This window comes from Epinephelus moara, chromosome 24 (assembly GCF_006386435.1).
Source record: "Epinephelus moara isolate mb chromosome 24, YSFRI_EMoa_1.0, whole genome shotgun sequence".
Classification (NCBI taxonomy): domain Eukaryota; kingdom Metazoa; phylum Chordata; class Actinopteri; order Perciformes; family Serranidae; genus Epinephelus; species Epinephelus moara.
The window spans coordinates 26497528-26514920 of record NC_065529.1 but is presented as its reverse complement, the minus strand read 5'-3'; the positions used below and the strand labels follow the sequence as shown (position 1 = coordinate 26514920).

The window sequence follows — 17393 nt, the reverse complement described above, 5'->3', positions numbered from 1 at the left end:
ATGGAAGACATTTCATCAGATTTGGTGACACTAATCTTGGGTGTCCATCTTGAAATTGCTGATGATAAAGACTTGTGCTGTCTGGGGGAAGATGTGTGAAGCATTTAGGTTTTAGAAGTTGTAGCTCATTTGCAGAAACATCCATATTTGAAGCATTGTCAGCTGTCATGGATACATGATGGACGTAAACTGCAACTGCAACTTGACAAGTTCGCAGAGGCATGCAAACACAAGGCAGTAATTCTAGTTTAAAGATTATTCTTTTGGTATTGGTGCCTTTATTTGATAGATAGAGGTATCAATTAAAATTGTGGAGGATTTCTAGTCTTTTAAAATTAGTCTCGTGCCTGTGATCAACATGAACGTCACAGATTGCTGTGTGACCATAGCTTGTTGTAGTGCAGATCCTGAACAGCCAAAAATGCTGTATCAAACCCAGTGTCTCTCAGCAGCCGAGGAAGGTAAACCACACTAAAGTTTGCTCTTCCAGGTCAGACCTTCACAGTCCATTGCTGAAAGCAGACATGGAACTGTTTGTAGATGAGCACAGATATCAGAGCTAAAGGAAGCATGTAAGTATGAGGAAAATACCGAGCTGTTTGGTGTAGGTGTTAGTTCCTTTCTTCTTCCTGTCTGCTCGCTTCCTATTTCTCACAGGTGTGCCTGGTTAGAGGAGATGATTAGTGGGTGGAGCTGCGCTTTATATACTCCTGTGTGTGTGGGTTAAATTTGCAGAAACTGAATATGGAGAGGAAGAGACCTCCACCTCCTGAACATCTGCACCTTGAATCATTAAAGGAAAAAAGGCTTCAAGCAAAAGTTTCAGCTGGTTGCAATCTGCAGTCCTCACAGCTGGCTGCCACTAAATGTGCCTCAATCTTACACAAAGAGGCTGAAGGGGAAGTCTCTCTCTCCTCGCCAAGACAAAGCGGCCATCTGATCATCTTGGTGTGTTTCTCAGGCTTCTTGTTTTGTGTTTGCTGTTTATTTGTGTGGTGGTGGCGATGGTTCGGGGTTCCTATGGCCCACAAAAGTCATTAAGCTGAAACTCATCCTCAAGGATGGCGTTCAGTTTATATTTGTGGTCACTAGGCTGAGCCAGACATTTTTATTATTTTTTTTTAAATTGTGGCTGTAGCAGTGCTGCATGACTGTGGCACGCTGTCATTCCTCACATCCACAGGCAAGCCAACTGCACACTACAACTGCCTGACTTCCTTAAGGCTGACCCTAAAATGGGATCAATAACAGCAACTTATTGACTTACATCACTGACTATACAAGTTTATGACTTTACATGATAAATATGTTAGCGTTAAAACACATTTTAACTTATCTGATACCCAACCTGCCACAGTCATGGTGAAAATTTTCAAAATAAGAGCAGGTGTCAGAAGTGCAGAACAAATGTGCTGCTGATGTAAAAATGTAAAGTGAACTGCAGCCTGACTCATAAATTTGATGTTAAAGAAAATGTAAAAAGGCAATAAACATGTAGGTCTTTAGCTTGGACTTGACTGTGGTGAGTAATGTCTCAATCAGATCTTAATGCAACTGTTCATGTTAAAGCAGCACAGAAGCTAAAAGCAGCTCCACCATGTTTAGTTTTGACTCTGGGAAATAAAACTGCCGAGTCAAAATGCCTCAGTGGACAAGGGGCCCATTTTGGAAAATTTGTTATCTGTCCATAATCCTATTGGGTGCATTCTGTGCTGCTCCCTCAACAGGTAGCCATCTGAAAATGTGATGCAAACATCAGAAATACAGACCATGTTTCTCAGGGACATGTCAAAGCTGGGTTGACAGCTAAATGTGCAGTAACATTATCTACCTCACAATATATAGAGTTTAATATTCTGTAAATCGATGCTCAGATCTACAAGCGAGCATGGGTGGATTACTGAACAGGGTAGTGTTATGCCGCATTCGTTTGGCAATCCAGGCCGGTCATTCCTTGTCGGATTTATATGACCGTATGACACGTCTGATCTGAAAGCGTTTCATTGCAACAGTCCGGAAAACATGGCGGCGCGCCGTAAGTTTGTTTTTGTTTACATGATTGCTGAGCAACGGAGACTTTGCTGGTTCAAACGACTTTAGGCTACAACGGGCTTGCACAGACTTTTTTTTCCAACACAAATCAACAGTGGAAATAGAAATGCCATTGCAAAGTACTTGTATGATTTTTACAACACAAACGCTTAATTAACCAGCATATACGAGGACAAATTGAGGACAAATAACTTTGTTTACCATTCACAATGTGCACAGCCATCTTCGTCGTGACGTCAATTCTACCGACTCGGTCTACCTGGACCTTGCCCGAGTTTGATGACGAGACCTCCGGGTAGAACGGGTGTTCTTTTGTACCTTTCCGGACCGGAAACCGTATCAATCCCGGTTCCGGCTACCAATAGAATGCAGCATTAGTGTCGTGGAGCGTCGTTCCTGGGGTCTCCGGCAACACTAAACCCCTGAGCTTACCTTAGAAGGACTAAAAAATATCCCATGGAGAGAGACTCTCACTGCAGCCTGTTCTTTTTTGTTCAGAATATTTTGGCATGCAACCTTGTTCTGTGGATAATAAATGAGGTGCGGACTGATAAAGGAGGAAGTACAGCGAGAGCGGGGCGGTGCAGTTAGTGACAGCAACCCTGCCCACATGAAAGAACTGTTTGTGGTAGAAACACTAAGCAGAACTGGGTCTAGGTACCATGTCTAAAGGGTTACTTTTGGTTCCAAAGGTTACTATACTGAAAATGTTTAGTGGAAATGGGGACTTAAGAGAGACATAATAACTGCAAAGAGACATTAATGACCATAAAAGACTGAAAATCTTCCTCCTTTAGACCTAATATTGTCTCAAAGGGAACCAAATGACTAAAAAACACACAAAGAGACACAACATACAACCAAAAAGAACACAGTTACCTCCAAAGAACAACCACAAGGAGACACAAAATGACCACCAAGAGATGCAAGCTACCACAAAGTCTGTACATCTTGCTCCTGTGTCGGAGAGGTGGTGGGGCCCTTTGTATATTTGTGCCCTACAGCCCACTGTCTCGTAATCCGACCCTGCCTGAGTAAAAATGTGCATAACTTCCCAACTTTTTACCCCAAACAAACTGCATCTGTTTAAAAGTATATCAACAGAAACTGACCTTCCACCACCTCCCTGACGGCAGGGTACAACCATTGCTCAGATTACATTGAAAACACTACTACACCACCATTGTTGCCCGTTCTTTGCCCCTCCCTTCTGAAATCAGTCCAAATGTTTGAGTCACACCCATGACTACTGAAGAACTTGAGCGGGAAGTGAAACTAAACTTGTGTCAGCCTGCCTTTCTCCTCTCAGACATGGCAGAGCCTCGGATCCCTGTCAAGATGAACCGCCTCTGCTGTCGGATCTGCTCCGAGGTCCTCAGGAATCCTGCAACTGTTCCCTGCGGACACAACTTCTGCATGCAGTGCATCCAGGGCCACTGGGACCGAGACGAGAGGAGGGACCGTCACTACAGCTGTCCTGAATGTGGTAGGAAGTTTCCCTCCAGACCTCAGCTGATCAGGAACACGACTCTAGCTGACTTGGTGAGGGACACAGAGAGGTGTGATGATGGCAGCACAGAGGAGAGGAGACAATCAGGGCCATCTAAAAGACCCCGGAGCTGTACAGAGACATCAGCAGGAAGCGGTGTGTGTGTGAAGCACAGCAGCCCTCTGGATATCTACTGCTGCACTGACAAGCAGATCATATGTGCAATGTGTGCTGCAGCTGAGCACAGGGGACACACCATAGGGTCAGTGAGGGAGGAGAGGAGGAGGAGACAGGTAAGAAAAACAAACAAACACAAATAATAATGCAGCTTCTGGCTGTTTTTTTAGTATTGTTGCCACCTTGTATGTCTCAGTGTGTGTCATCATGGCAAAGCGTGTAGTGGGAACTACCACGGAAGTGGTTTAACTGCTTTACCAGGTGTTTATATGTTTGTCTGTGGACAGATTGTTTCACGGTGAGAGCGCCACAACTGCACAAAATGCAATCATGAAACTTTACAGGGGTGTAGTTGAGATCACAGTGAAGGCTAAGTCTGAGGCTGAGTGTGGTTTGAGTGTGGTAGTTTATACGGAAGTGGCAAAGTGAGCTCAGAAATATGATCATGTAATATATATGTCGAAATTAAACGAGTTTAAAGTGGAGAAGTAAGCTTAATGACTTACAGACAAAGGCATTTGAAAATGAAATGAGCAAGAAAGTTGAAGTAAGGGGGTAGGAAGTAGGAAAGTGGCCATTGCCCCCCACTTTACGTCCCACACCCACAGTCGCTGAATCACAGCTGGAGTGATCCCATTACAAGATGGTCTGTAGTTGAAGTTACTAATCCTGCAAGAAGACTTAAAGCTACTGTTACCTTTCTTGCATTTCACACAGCACTTAGAAAAAATTTGAACATCCACAACTCCCGCCTCCCTCCAAAGTCCCATCCCCCTCCTTCTGCAAGGCCACCTCCCTCTAAAGGCCTACTCCCCCCTCCTCCATTGCATCCTCATTACGTCTACGATAGACTTAGACGCTGACAAGGTGAAGTTAGATACACAGAAGAGGAGAGCGAGTGTAACACGCCAAGAGAAGAGTAGAAGAGAAGAGGAGTAAAACACACATTAACCTAATTAGCTGGAGAGATCCACTAGAAATATGCTACACTAGGTCTGGTTGCTATGACGTTAACGTTACAACCAAGACAGTCAAACGCAACCCCGGAGTTTTAAAACTCAATTGGAGTCAGTGATGACTGATGAGTTTTAGAATAAGGTTACAGTTACAGTGCTCAAACCTATTAAAAATGGGAGCATAAGTGCAGTGAACAGTTTTCATTAGTTGCATCTTGGGTTCAGCAGATGAACGATGCTATTGTCTGTTGCAGATGGCAGCCAGTAATTTGTCCATCCTTCCGCACCAGGTGGGTTTACAGTGGCGCTAATTGCATTCATTGCCTGCTTAAAAAGTAACTTCTGATTTATCTAACAGATGAAGTGGCCAAATGGGCAAAGTTGTACCTTTTTTAGCCACCAAGTTTGCCCTCTATTTTTAAATTCACTGATGTATAAATATATTGGGTTCCAGTGGACGGGACAAAAAGTGACAAAGCAGTGTCCCAAGTAAGTTATTAATAACTTACAGAAACACTGCATGCAATAGTCCACTTTCTCCATCACTCTCTCTCAAACACACTCACACACTCGTCCTTGTGTCTCTGTCCTTTACTCAGACCTCAGTCCTATAATACATAAAGCTGGTGGTTTTGCAGGGTTGGTTTTGAAAGACCAACATCATCATCCATCCCAGTGTTTCACTCTGGACATCATCATATGCAAAATCGACAAACATTGCTCAACCCAAGTTATACCAGTGAACAAGCTTCTGGAGAGCCTTTGCAGTTTGCCCTGCGAGGCCTCGCCCAAAGTTATTCACCATATTTTGGAGTGATTCAGAAACATGGGGCAGATGCACAAATTAATTTTTACTTTTGCTGACATTGCGCGATAGGGCACTTGGCCTTGGTGGTCTGTGCTCCCTGACACCATTCTCGTTGCCCTATGTCCCTTCCCAATCCGTGAGATCCAGGATGCGTCCTTCCTTTTAATTCAGAAAGATCTTAAAACCTTCGTAGTCAGGGCTCATTAGGGTTGCAACGGTATGAGATTTTCACAGTACGATAACCATCTCAGAAAATGTTGCAGTTGCATGGTATCACGGTATTACAGAATTTCTATTATCAGTCAGAATGACCCTTAAAGGATTGAAAATTGAAGGGTTATTGTTGGTTGAACAAAAATTGTATTACTTTAATTGAAATTGTTTGTGTAAAAAGTCTCCCTTTTAAAAATAACTAAAATAAAGGTGAGATTTTCTGTCCAGTTGTCTTTTTTCCCCAATATCATAGATAAGCAAATGTACGGGGTATGATAACAGCCAACTTTTATGTCATGGTGTACCTTAAAACCATTCCCCTGCAACCTTATTATTTGATCATTTAACTGCGTGACCAGACCAGGCCATGTATACAGTAACCAGACTGGGAGATTTGAATCATTGCAGCTCATCCTGTGCTGCTGCATCAGCATACACATTTCCCAGGGAATTTGCATATAATTACTTTAAATCTCGTTCAGACTTCCAACCCACTTACCTCTTTAATACACTCAGAAATATAGCAGTAATCAGTTACCACTGAGTGCACCTTCACGGCCAGTGGCAGACAAATGTAAACGGATCAAATGTTTTATGGTGAAGAGCAGACAGAAAGAGGTACTTACTCTGCAGAATATTTGCTCAGACAGAGACCACCAGACTATGACCAGGTCACACATACATGATGCACTTCAACAGGACAAAAAATTAGATTCACAAAACTAAACCCATGATGTGTATCTCTATCCAACACTCACTGAAGGAGGAGCTGAAGAACGTACAAAAAAAATCCAAGCAGATTCTGCAGAAACAAGAAAAGAAATCAAAGAACATGGAAAGGACTCTTGAACAGATTCAGGTGAGGAGAACATGTGACTTCATACTGTATGTACCCTGCAGCCAAGCATACAAATGTTAAAAAGAAAAAAGGTGCTCGCACACTGTCCTTTAACTTGCAAAGTACTTTATTAACAGCAATGTTTCGGTCCTTAGACCTTTGTCGAGCAGAGATGAAGACACAATGACACACCAAGCAGATATAGCCTACTCTGTGACATGCAGCCAATCAGAGACTGAGCAAACAGAGGGCAATAAGTCAATCATGTCAAGCTGCACACAACTAGCAATCACAAGGACCTCCCACCACAAAAATGGTGGAAAATGATAGAATAATACAAAAAATCCATAATAATTTAAAGACAATAATCACAAAACCTTCTTAAGACCCTCTTAGATGACAATAGCATGCAATAAGACTGAGAGACTGTCTATATTTTACGACAGAAAAATGCATACAGTAGTGAAGGTCAATATATGTTTCTCTGTAGGAAAACAAACAATCAGAGATAATGCTGACACAAAAAATAAGAAAAAAAAGCATACAAATGTTGACATATAGACAGAGAATAATCTCACACACTTGTGCATAAAACAGGATGAGGCGAGAAAAACACGGGACTACTGTGAAAGCATCTTGGTGAGCGTCATCGACTGCCTCCAGAGACATTACATGTCAGTGAGGGAGCTGATCAGAGGTCACAGGGAAGAGGCGACAGCTCAGGTTGAGATGTCCCTACAGACCCTGCAGGAGAAGATGGAGGAAATCAGAAAGAGAGATGCTGAGCTGGATCGTCTGGCACAAATTGACAACGATGTCCAGTTCTTACAGGTACAGTGGTCACATCACTGGAAACTTTACTTGGATCTGCATAATAGATGATATTTCCATTTCTGTGTCTCTTCACAGGAATGGCCCTCTCTGCGGCGTCTCTGTAAAGAAGACCATCTCCATCCTCTCAATGATGTTCCAGAGGATCCACTTCTCCCCTTTGACTGCACAAAGAGGGCTGTTGAAGAGCTCGGGAGGCGACTGGAGGAGTTTTGCGACAAAGAATTCGCCTCAATCACTGAAACTGGTATGTATCGTTGTTGATATGTGGAAATCTTATAACATCATACTTGTCTTACAAAAATATTTTGTATCATTTTGGCTTTTATTCACTATTTATTCAATATAGCTGACAGCGGAGAAGAGCAGGAATCAGGAGAGGAGACAGAGGACGACGACATGGAACAAGGATATGAAGCCGGTACCTGCTAGGCTTAATTTCAACTTCAGAGAAAGGTTTTCAACCTCCTCTGTGGGTCCAAACAATTTGACCACCATATGAAACACTGCCCTTGGTAAAGTCAGTAAAATTACTGAGTAAAGAAAATCATCCAGAGAGTTTAAACTTCAAATACCCGAAATGAAGTGCAACAACTTGTGCGCAAAAATTCTCTTTATTACTAAAAGAGCTTGTTGTATTTCAACATGATATCTGTCTTTAGTGTAGGTGAGCTTCCCTTGACTGGCTGATTAGCTTCAGGTGTGACACACCACTTTCAAAAATACCCAAACCACAGTATCCTAACTTGTATAAATCAGCATAATCTATTACACAAAACTCCATACAACAAATTAAGAAATAACAGTAGCAGTTAAAGCAGAGGTACAACATGAATGAAGGCTCAGTGTCATGGCTAACTTGGGCACTAAAGGAATGGAGCCATCATTATAAGTATTGGTTCAACTTGGTACAATTTCAAATGTCTTTATAAAGCCCAATATCACAAATCCCAATTTGCCTCAGAGGGCTTTACAGCATACGATTTATTAGTAACACCTGCACTTTTCCTGCTATGACATGGTTAAAGTTTTTCATTTGTGACTCCTAATGATGGTCTAAAATTGTCTCTTAGGTGTTTCTGGAGTTAACACTGTGACTGAAAAGGACATGGAGCCTAAAACCAGAGAACAGTTCCTGCAGTGTGAGTTTATCTTCTTATGTTCTAGACCAACAGCCCACTCACTTTTAACCCCGTGCAAAAAAGTGTGTGTCTAATTTCAGAGGTCCATGAGTTAGCTGTTCCTCCAACGAGTGATATCCCCTCCAAACTTTTAAAAGGTTTTGAGGCTCAGAGAGTTAAAATGACCAGAGATCCCAGAAAAAAAATATTAACACACATTTGTGTATCAGAGCTTTCCTTTTTCTTCTTTTATCTCATCTACCTAACTGTATAAAACAGTTAAAATGAGCTCCACCACCAGCAGCTGCAACAGAACTATGTGAATTACTGCTGCATCAGTATTGATAATCTAATAATGTCATAATGGATTGCAACTGCTGTGCAGCAATTTCTCTCTGGATGTATAAAGTTCTATCTTATATATAGTAAATCAGTCACAACGGTTACAACAAGTACTTCTCATACTTTAAAGGTTCTGTATGCAACTTCAAGAAATCTTTGCTATTAGTTATTAGTGCTTATTGATTAAGTGAACTGCAGTCAGCAACATGTTGCTTGCGCTTGCATGCCATAGGCGCGAGTGAGAACCTGGGCATCGGCCATATTTGGAGTAACGCTACTATCTTTAATGTTCCAACATATTATTTGGATCACTGGCTCTATGATACTAACTAGCTTGCCTTTTGCAAATTACTTTATCAGCTAACACTATTAAGCAACCACTGACAGTATGCAGCAAAGTTTTGCAGCTAGCTGGCTAACCTTAGCTTAGTTTACAGTTAGATGTTAGATGCACAGATGTACAATAATACCTAGATACAGAATGCCAAGATGGCGTCTATTTATTCCAACTCGCCTGGTGCTTACGGCAAAAAAGTTTGCTAGCTTCCGAGTTTACTTACACCGTAAGCGGCCCACTGAATATGCATTAGCGTTTCACCTGCTGGCCCCGCCTAAGAGTTCCTGCTCGGCTCATTGACTTAATATTGTGATGACATCAGAGATTTTTAAAATGCTTTTCTCAGCTCCAGTTAAGTTTTGATATATAAAACTTGCATGGATAAAAAGTTTGAGGTGTCCTGTCAACAGTTTTAAAGACGTCTCTGGTTGACATGAATTGTCTTCAAGGCTGAGCAGCATTCCTGGCTGCTTGGTTAGATGTCTTGCATCGCTCTTGACCAGTAGAATGCAATAAGTTTTATACTTTTGCTTTGTACAGTTACATAATTTGTTTTTGGCCAAATTAACACTATTTGCCTTAATACACAAGCTAGTATCATGGATCATGTTAGCTGGTGAAATAATTTGGCAATTAAGCTAACTAACATAGCTATAACATTAGCGAGCAAGCAAGCTAAGGTTAGCCAGCTAGCTTTAACTTCGCTTATGCTACATGGAGTTGGTTGCTTTGTAACAATAGTTGAAAAAGTAGGCTAATATCCAAACAAGCCCGGGAGTCTGGACGAATAAATGCTAATTGACATTAGATAAGACAGCATTTTGCAACGTTAGCCAGTCATTTGCCAGCATTAACAAACAAGGTCATGTTAGCTAACATTAGCCAGCTAAAACAATAATATTGTGATGTGAACGGTGAAGTAGGCTAAATTGTTGAGCTTACCACCATTGTACCGACAAGTAATGAACCAATGAACATCATCAGGTGCGACTGACTATGCAGCCTGTGGACTGAGGGACTGAAAAGGGGAGTGTGGGGAGTGTGATGTTGTACTGCATGGCTGCATTCACTCCAGGAGAGGAAGGTGTCATTTGCAGCTGCTTAGGGCTGCCAGTGACAAAGACAGATAGGGGGTTAGCGTGTAGGAACGCAAGCCGCTGCCGCTCTCCAGCTTTGTTGCCACCACCCTCCAGCTTGTGCCGCCTCCAGCATGCTGCTCTTGGCATCGCCTGCTCTGCCTCTTCACCTGCTGTGCTGTCTGATGAAGTTGTGGTCCCCCGGGGAGTTGGATGGGGCCTCAAGCCTAGACCTCAAGGGGGGTCTCAACTACCATGCAAGTTCAGTACACATTTTAATTTTTATGTACAGTATATGTATTTCTTTGTGCATTTTATTAATGTGGAACAAATTGCTGAAACTACAATTTATTGGTCTCTTTATGTCAGGCCACGCTCCGCAAGGCCTTCAGTGGGTTATGTGATGTGTTGGTAGCTGTGTTTGTCAAGAAGAGAAGGGGGTACTACCAGTCCGGGTCATTAATGTGACCAGTGATGCCTTAATAAATGAAAAGGACATGACATGGGTTTGCTCTTTATTGATGTAGAGGGTGATGACGTGTGGAAGTGTATTAAGTAAGGGGAAGACAATAAATCAATTTGGGGTGGGAGACAAGGGTCTATTCTCTAAGGCAGTGAGGCTGCTGTTGCACCAATCTCTCTTTTTAGCCGAGGCAAGACTCATTTGACCATGCATGAAATTAGTACAGGTGATGCTAAACCCATCAAATTACCTCCATGAAGGGCCCCTCCACTTGCAGTAGGATGTAGCAGATAATCTAGAAAAAATGCTTGACAGTGGCATCACGTGGCCCTCTTGTGACCCAGCAGCCGCTGTACTCCTGGTGCAAAAGAAAAGCGGTGGGTTCCTATTTTGTGTTGAGTCCAGATAACTTTATAATGTCACTAGTAAGGATACATATCCCCTTCCAAGGATAGATGATGTTCTTGACAGCCTACGCTTCATCTGCTTGTTTTCCACTCTTGTTTTAGTTAGTGGTTACGGTGGAAGCTGATCCTGAGGATTGTTAGGGATCGATCATTTTGTGTTTGAATTTAATGTTTTGAGTTTTGTTCTCTGCAAAGTGCCCAATACATTCTGACTAATGGACTTAATCACTGCAGACTTGCAGTGGACAACCTTGCTAGATAGTATCATTGTAAGTGTAAATGCGGTACCACAAAAAAGGAGCATTTGAGCATGGTAAACTTTACCAAGCATGTCAAACATTACCTGTTAGGTAAAGAGTTTGTGCTAGTTACTGATTATAATTCTCTGCAGTGGCTGTATAGTTTCCAGGGGCTGGAGGGGCAGTTGATTTGCAAGTTTGAATAATGCTGGTTTCCAGTATAAGACTGTACATCGGCAAGACAAACTATGCAAATGCTAATGCTCTTTCAAGGTTGGCTGCATTTTGTAATGGGGCAGGCCTAGGCCAGGAGCCGCCAGCCAGTGAAATGACAGGCAAGGACATCCTTAAAATGTGTGCTGTACAGGAAATCCTCAGTTCCCTTGAGCGAAAAGAGGAAGGTAGATGAGTTAACAGAAGCCCAAATGGGTGACAGTGAGTGATGGCAGATTGTGAAAAGCAGGCAGAGGAGTGTCACGTGCCAAATGGCCCTGGATTGTAAAAGTATGCCCCTGGTTGGAATCAGCTGGGTCTAGGCTAGTGAGAACCCTTCCTGCCAATTCTGATGTTGCAACGAGAGTGCAAGTGGTTCTCTTTTGCTCTTTTATACCTAAGGTTTTGGCACAGCTGCATGATAACACTACAGGGGTTATTTAGAAGTGCAGACATTTCAAGGGAAGGTAAAGGACTGTTTCTGTTGGCCAGCATGGTTTGGGGATGTTAAGCAATGAGTGTGTAGACTGTGTAGTGTGTAGACTGCACTCCCGCAGGACCCAGAGTAAGCCTCCATGTGCTCCTTTGCAGCCATCAGTTACAGTACATCCAGATCTTTTGAACGGGTGGCTCTGGATATACTAGGCCCTCTTTCAGAAACCCCTGGTAAGAATAGTTATATCCCAGTTGTAGGTGACTATTCTTTGAACTGGGCTGAGGCGCCTCATAAAGTCTTGCATGGGTGGAATGTTGTCCTTCCCGTGGATGTCATGTTAAATCTAGATACTCAGGAGCATTTTTCCTCTGTTAATGATTATGTGTCCAGGCTTTTTGAGACATTGTCTACAATTATAGATCCAGTTGAAGACATCATCATAAAAATTCTTAGGATTATTCAGTGCTACTCCAACGGAGAGTTAGTCTAGGTGCAAGGTAAGGTTAGTAAGTGAAGGCTGTGTCCCAAGTTATAGAAGAGGTGTGAAGGCCTTTTCAGGGTGGTTGAAAGAGCCGGACAGATTGGCTCTACAGTGTATGTTTAGTGGAGGGAGGCCCTAAGTGTGTGGTGCACTTCAAGCGCCTTAAGCCTTTTACTTCTCCCTTGGCAGCAACAAGCAATCCAGTGTCCAGGAGGGCCAGCCAACTCGACATTCGGCTGACCAGACCTTCCAAACAACAGTGTTCAGAGTTCCAGTTTGGTGCATGTTGTGTCCATCGTCGTCGCCCAGTTGACCTGGGGTCAACAGCAGGGGAGAGGTTGCCACCTGCCAGTCATGTGGCCCAGGCCTCTGTGTCTTCGGGAGCTGGAAAAGCAAAGAGGATTCCTCTTAAGGACTGCTTTGTTTCCCTTGCAATGTTGAGGCCTTACCCTGAGGGTGCATGTGCGGCCTGCTCCAATCAAAAGAAAAAGACAGTATTTAGCAGTCAGTGTAATTCTAGTGGATGCTCTGTGCGACATCGGAAGCCACCTGCTTGGTCTCAAGACTATTATGTTGGAATTTAAGATTATGTCTTTACAGTGACTCAGGGACAGGGTTTTTTTTCGCCACAAGAGAGGAAAGTGTGATGTGAATGGTGAGGTGAATTGCTGAATTTACCACCACTGGACTGACAAGTAATTAACTAATCAACATTAGGTGTGACTGATGTCGCAGCCAGGGGAGATGCTTGGGAGAGCTGAGTTAAGTACTGGCAGGGGGCATTGTCATTGGCCTCATCCTCACATGTGTATTTCAACATTCGAAGTGAGACTCCACTGTGTGTTGTATAATGCATTTACAGAGGTCTGTAGTGATGTGCTTTTATTCTGAAGTGTGTTTTGTGTTTCCTGTTGGTGGTGTGCCCATTCTTAAAGTGTGGCCAGTTCTAGTGCCCCCTCAGCTCTCCCACCTATTCAAACTTCCAGGACCCTGTTTTAAAGTGAGCTTAATGAAATAAAGATTGTCATTTTATCTGTTCTCTGTGGTTGAATGTTGTTTTTTCTAAGGTCTCTGATATTCGTACTTCTACTTGTACTCGTCCTCCGCTTATCCGGGTCCGGGTCACGGGGGCAGCAGCCTCAGCAAAGAAGCCCAGACAGTCCTCTCCCCGGCCACTTTCGTCAGCTCTTCCGAGGGAACCCCGAGGCGTTCCCAGGCCAGCCGGGCGATGTAATCCCTCCAGCATGTCCTGGGGCAGCCCCGAGGTCTCCTCCCGGCTGGACATGCCCGAAACACCTCCCAAGGGAGGCGTCCGGGAGGCATCCTTACCAGATGCCCGAACCACCTCAACTGGCTCCTCTCGATGTGGAGGAGCAGCGACTCCGAGTCCCTCCTGGATGAGTCTCTGATATTCCTCCCACACAATCCCTGGTATCATGGTAGCCTTTTGACCGGTCTAGACCCAAACTCAAAATACTGCATATATTTCACGTCAGTGTTTCAGCACTTTTTTTTTGTTTTTTTTTAAGATTATTTTTTTGGGCTTTTTGCCTTTAATATACAGGACAGTGTGAAATGGGGAGACAGAGAGAGTGGGGGGACGACATGCAGCAAAGGGTTGCAAGCCGGAGTCGAGCTCACGACCGCTGCAGCGAGGCATCACCTCTATACATGGGGCGCTGGCACTATCCACTAAGCTACCGACGCCCCAGTGTTTCAGCACTTTGACCACTAAATTTATGATATGGGGCACTGATGAAATTACTGTTTATCAGACCACAAATGAGAAGGTACCTCTGCCCCATTCCCTGTCGCTCTCCCCGCTGTTCGGACACTGCTTAACAGACAGACCAGACCAGCCAAGAGTGGACTTGCTACAGCCTGAAGGTCTGCCTCTGGGCCACCGCTGCAAAACATTAAAGGAAACAACATGTGTGGACTATGTGTTATTGTTTGTCCTGGGTGTTCAGACATTAGTGGACTCTATTACTAAGTTAATTTTAGCTGATGTTGCACATTGTTAGTGCTTTAAAGGAGCTGAAGAGAGGAAAGGTACTCAAGAGTGCACATAAACTACAGATACTTTGGATTTTCCTCGAAAGAGTCCTTTACATAGAAGTCAGTCCACAGGTCGTTTCAGGCGACCAAGAAGGAGGGTGAAGGTCTCAGTTTCTAAGTTATGTTACAACCTGTTTACCCAGTGACAATACAAAACAATTAATGCCTGTAAAACGTTGCATACAGAACCTTTAAGAACATTTTGCTGGTAATACTTAAGTACTTCTGCTAAAGTAGGCAGTATTTCTACACTGTTGTACTGATACTTTTACTGAAGTAAAATATCTTAACATTTCTTCCACAACTGTGTCCTCAAAGTGCTAAAGCTATCTTCACCTGTTTTTCTTTGTTATCTCAGATGCATGTAGCCTCAGCCTGGACCCCACCACAGCTCATGAGGACCTGGTGATTTCTGCAGGAGGCAAGGAGGTGAGGCTCAGCCCTCTCAAGTGTAAGAGTACAGCTATACGTTTCCCGCAGAGGTTTCTCCACCGACGGCAGGTGCTGTGCAAGCAGGGGCTGAAGGCCGAGTGCTGCTACTATGAGATAGAGGTGCAAGGAGACAAGGCTGAGATCGCCCTCGCCTACGAAGGAATAGACAGAAAATCTCGCACTATGCTGTCAGCGTTTGGGGCCAATGAAAATTCCTGGAGTCTTGATCGCTCCACAAAGTACTCTGTGAGCCACAGGGGTGACAGCATCGAGCTCACGGAAAACCCAAGTCATCACAGGCTCGGTGTTTATCTGAAGTTCAAAGAGGGAACTCTGTCATTCTACGAGGTGTCAGACAGTATGAAGTTTCTTTACACAGTTAAAGCTGAATTCACAGAGCCTCTGTATCCGGGCTTCTGGCTCGGAGAGAAATGTTGCATCAGGATCTGTGATTTGACACAGGACTGACTATGAACTGCCTCAGAGGTTTGTAGACGGAGCCATTACCAAATCTCCTCAACTGTAGTCTTTTGATTGTTTTCTGAAACTTGGTTATGTTCTGTATGTGGGGTTGCCCAATAGAAAGTAGCCCCATTTGCCCCTTAGAGCCCTCTTAAGGCACACCTACACAGATTGTATGAAATGGGAAATGGAAACTTTACATAACTACATAACTGTCCTTATATAAAATGTAACTGTGTTTTTTTTATTGTGAAATAACTTTAAATTAAAACCAGATCTCGGTTTTTTGAGGTCCTCTTGGACCTCTGCATGTGCCTATACCACATTTTGGGAACCACTGTCTTAGAGTTCATTACTTGAAAAAACCAGCGTGTCCTCGATAAATCAAACTCAACTGAACAGATGAATTAATAAACATAAGGCAGCATTCTCTTACATGTTGCACACCCTTTTTGAAATTTATTTTTACATTATATTTTCATGTCATAATCTACCTGCTGTTTTTATGTTACAACTATATGTAAACTCAGTAAAACTTTTACACACAAGCTACCCGTGCAGGTGTTTTTATTCTGGAAACAATCAGAAGCTACAGAGGATGACATGGGTATCTATAATTATCAGTCTTTATTTAATTCTGTATCATTATGAATAAAAAGCCGAATGCTGTGTTCTCACTGCAAGTGACAGGGACAGGCTACAGGACATTTAGGCAAGCCCCTCTCACCCCTTATTTTTTTAAATTAAAAAAATAAGCAAAATGCCTTTTTACTATATATGACACATCACACTTCCTTCTCTAATATCAATTTTATAATGCTGTGAAAACATAAAAAAAAATCTACAAACAGCTGTATTTATTAGTTTCTTACCAAAAGCTACATTTTAAAAGATTACATTGAACACATCATGAGAACATTATAATTTACTGTCACCTAATACTGATTTTTACTGAATAGAACGTGAATGCATCATAATGTAAATCATCACTATTTGCTGCATACGTCTTCACCATGATACCCCGAGTGAGCTGCTTACCTCTACGCACCGAAGCACACATCACACATTCACAGGTTACCCACAAGGTACTGCCCTTAAACGGGAAAAATGGTATATAAATTATAAATGTTTGTTTATTAACTGGCCTCTGGCCTCCTGTCATTTTGCAGAAGTGGCCCCTGGGTACAGGGAGTTGAGTGTCCCTGGTCTACAGCCATGCAAACAGCCGTGTGAGGCTGTACAAAGTTTTGACTCAATTTCAAACCACAAAAAAAAATCCAGAAATTCGACAGCAGCTTGTCCACTCTTTATTATTAATATTTTTGGTGATGTTCACAATTTATTTTTACAATAAATGTCAGTATCATACAATGATAATATGACGGAGGAAAGAGAGGAAGAAGCTGTAAAGGGACATTTAGAAACGTGTCTCCTGTACAGACAGACAGTGCTCGAAACGTGTGCTCAGTAAGGCCCTGCACCCACAGGTAATAAGAAGGAATCTACACACCTATATATATTTCTCACACACACACACACACACACACACACACACACACACACACACACACACACCTTTATTATATTTACATACGCACACACACTCCAGCACTTGTAAGGAGGAGTCATTACATCCCTTTGGCTGTAAGGGGCAGTTCCTAATCATTGCTATTAGCTGACACTAATGTGTCAGATTATTCTGCAGTTTAATAATATTGCTTTTACACAATGAGGACAACAAAACAAACGCTAACTTTTTTTTGCAGTCCTAGTGAAAAAAAGTGCATTAATCACATTCATTATTACTTTATGTTGCACTTAACAGCCTACTTTTTAAGACATCAATATACTTCACACGGATAAAATCTATCTTCAGAATAGTTTGATTACACAAGATTATTTACAGACTTGAACAACAGAGCCATCTCTACACGACACCCTCTCAGCAGGAGGTGCCTGGCT

The 17393-nt window shown here is 42.8% G+C and overlaps 1 protein-coding gene across 2 annotated transcripts; it reads left to right on the top strand.

The window, feature by feature from the left end:
• Positions 1–3322: 3322 nt before the first annotated feature.
• LOC126386692 (tripartite motif-containing protein 16-like) lies at positions 3323–15947 on the top strand. Of its 2 annotated transcripts, none has more exons than XM_050039212.1 (7): positions 3323–3834; positions 6459–6554; positions 7131–7364; positions 7443–7611; positions 7714–7785; positions 8438–8506; positions 14896–15947. In XM_050039212.1, exons 1-7 carry the CDS (start codon positions 3364–3366, stop codon positions 15435–15437), a joined length of 1653 nt encoding a protein of 550 aa, XP_049895169.1. In that variant the 5' UTR covers positions 3323–3363; the 3' UTR covers positions 15438–15947. The 2 variants fall into 2 exon arrangements, with proteins under 2 accessions (XP_049895169.1, XP_049895170.1); XM_050039213.1 differs by lacking the exon at positions 14896–15947 and adding an exon at positions 12669–13517.
• The last annotated feature ends 1446 nt before the right edge of the window (positions 15948–17393 follow it).

Coding starts and splice junctions, on each gene's coding strand:
- LOC126386692 (XM_050039212.1), top strand. CDS start 3,364: ATGGCAGAGCCTCGGATCCCTGTCAAGATGAACCGCCTCTGCTGTCGG. Junction 3,835..6,458: donor AGGAGAGGAGGAGGAGACAG/GTAAGAAAAACA, acceptor CACTCACTGAAG/GAGGAGCTGAAGAACGTACA. Junction 6,555..7,130: donor GGACTCTTGAACAGATTCAG/GTGAGGAGAACA, acceptor TGCATAAAACAG/GATGAGGCGAGAAAAACACG.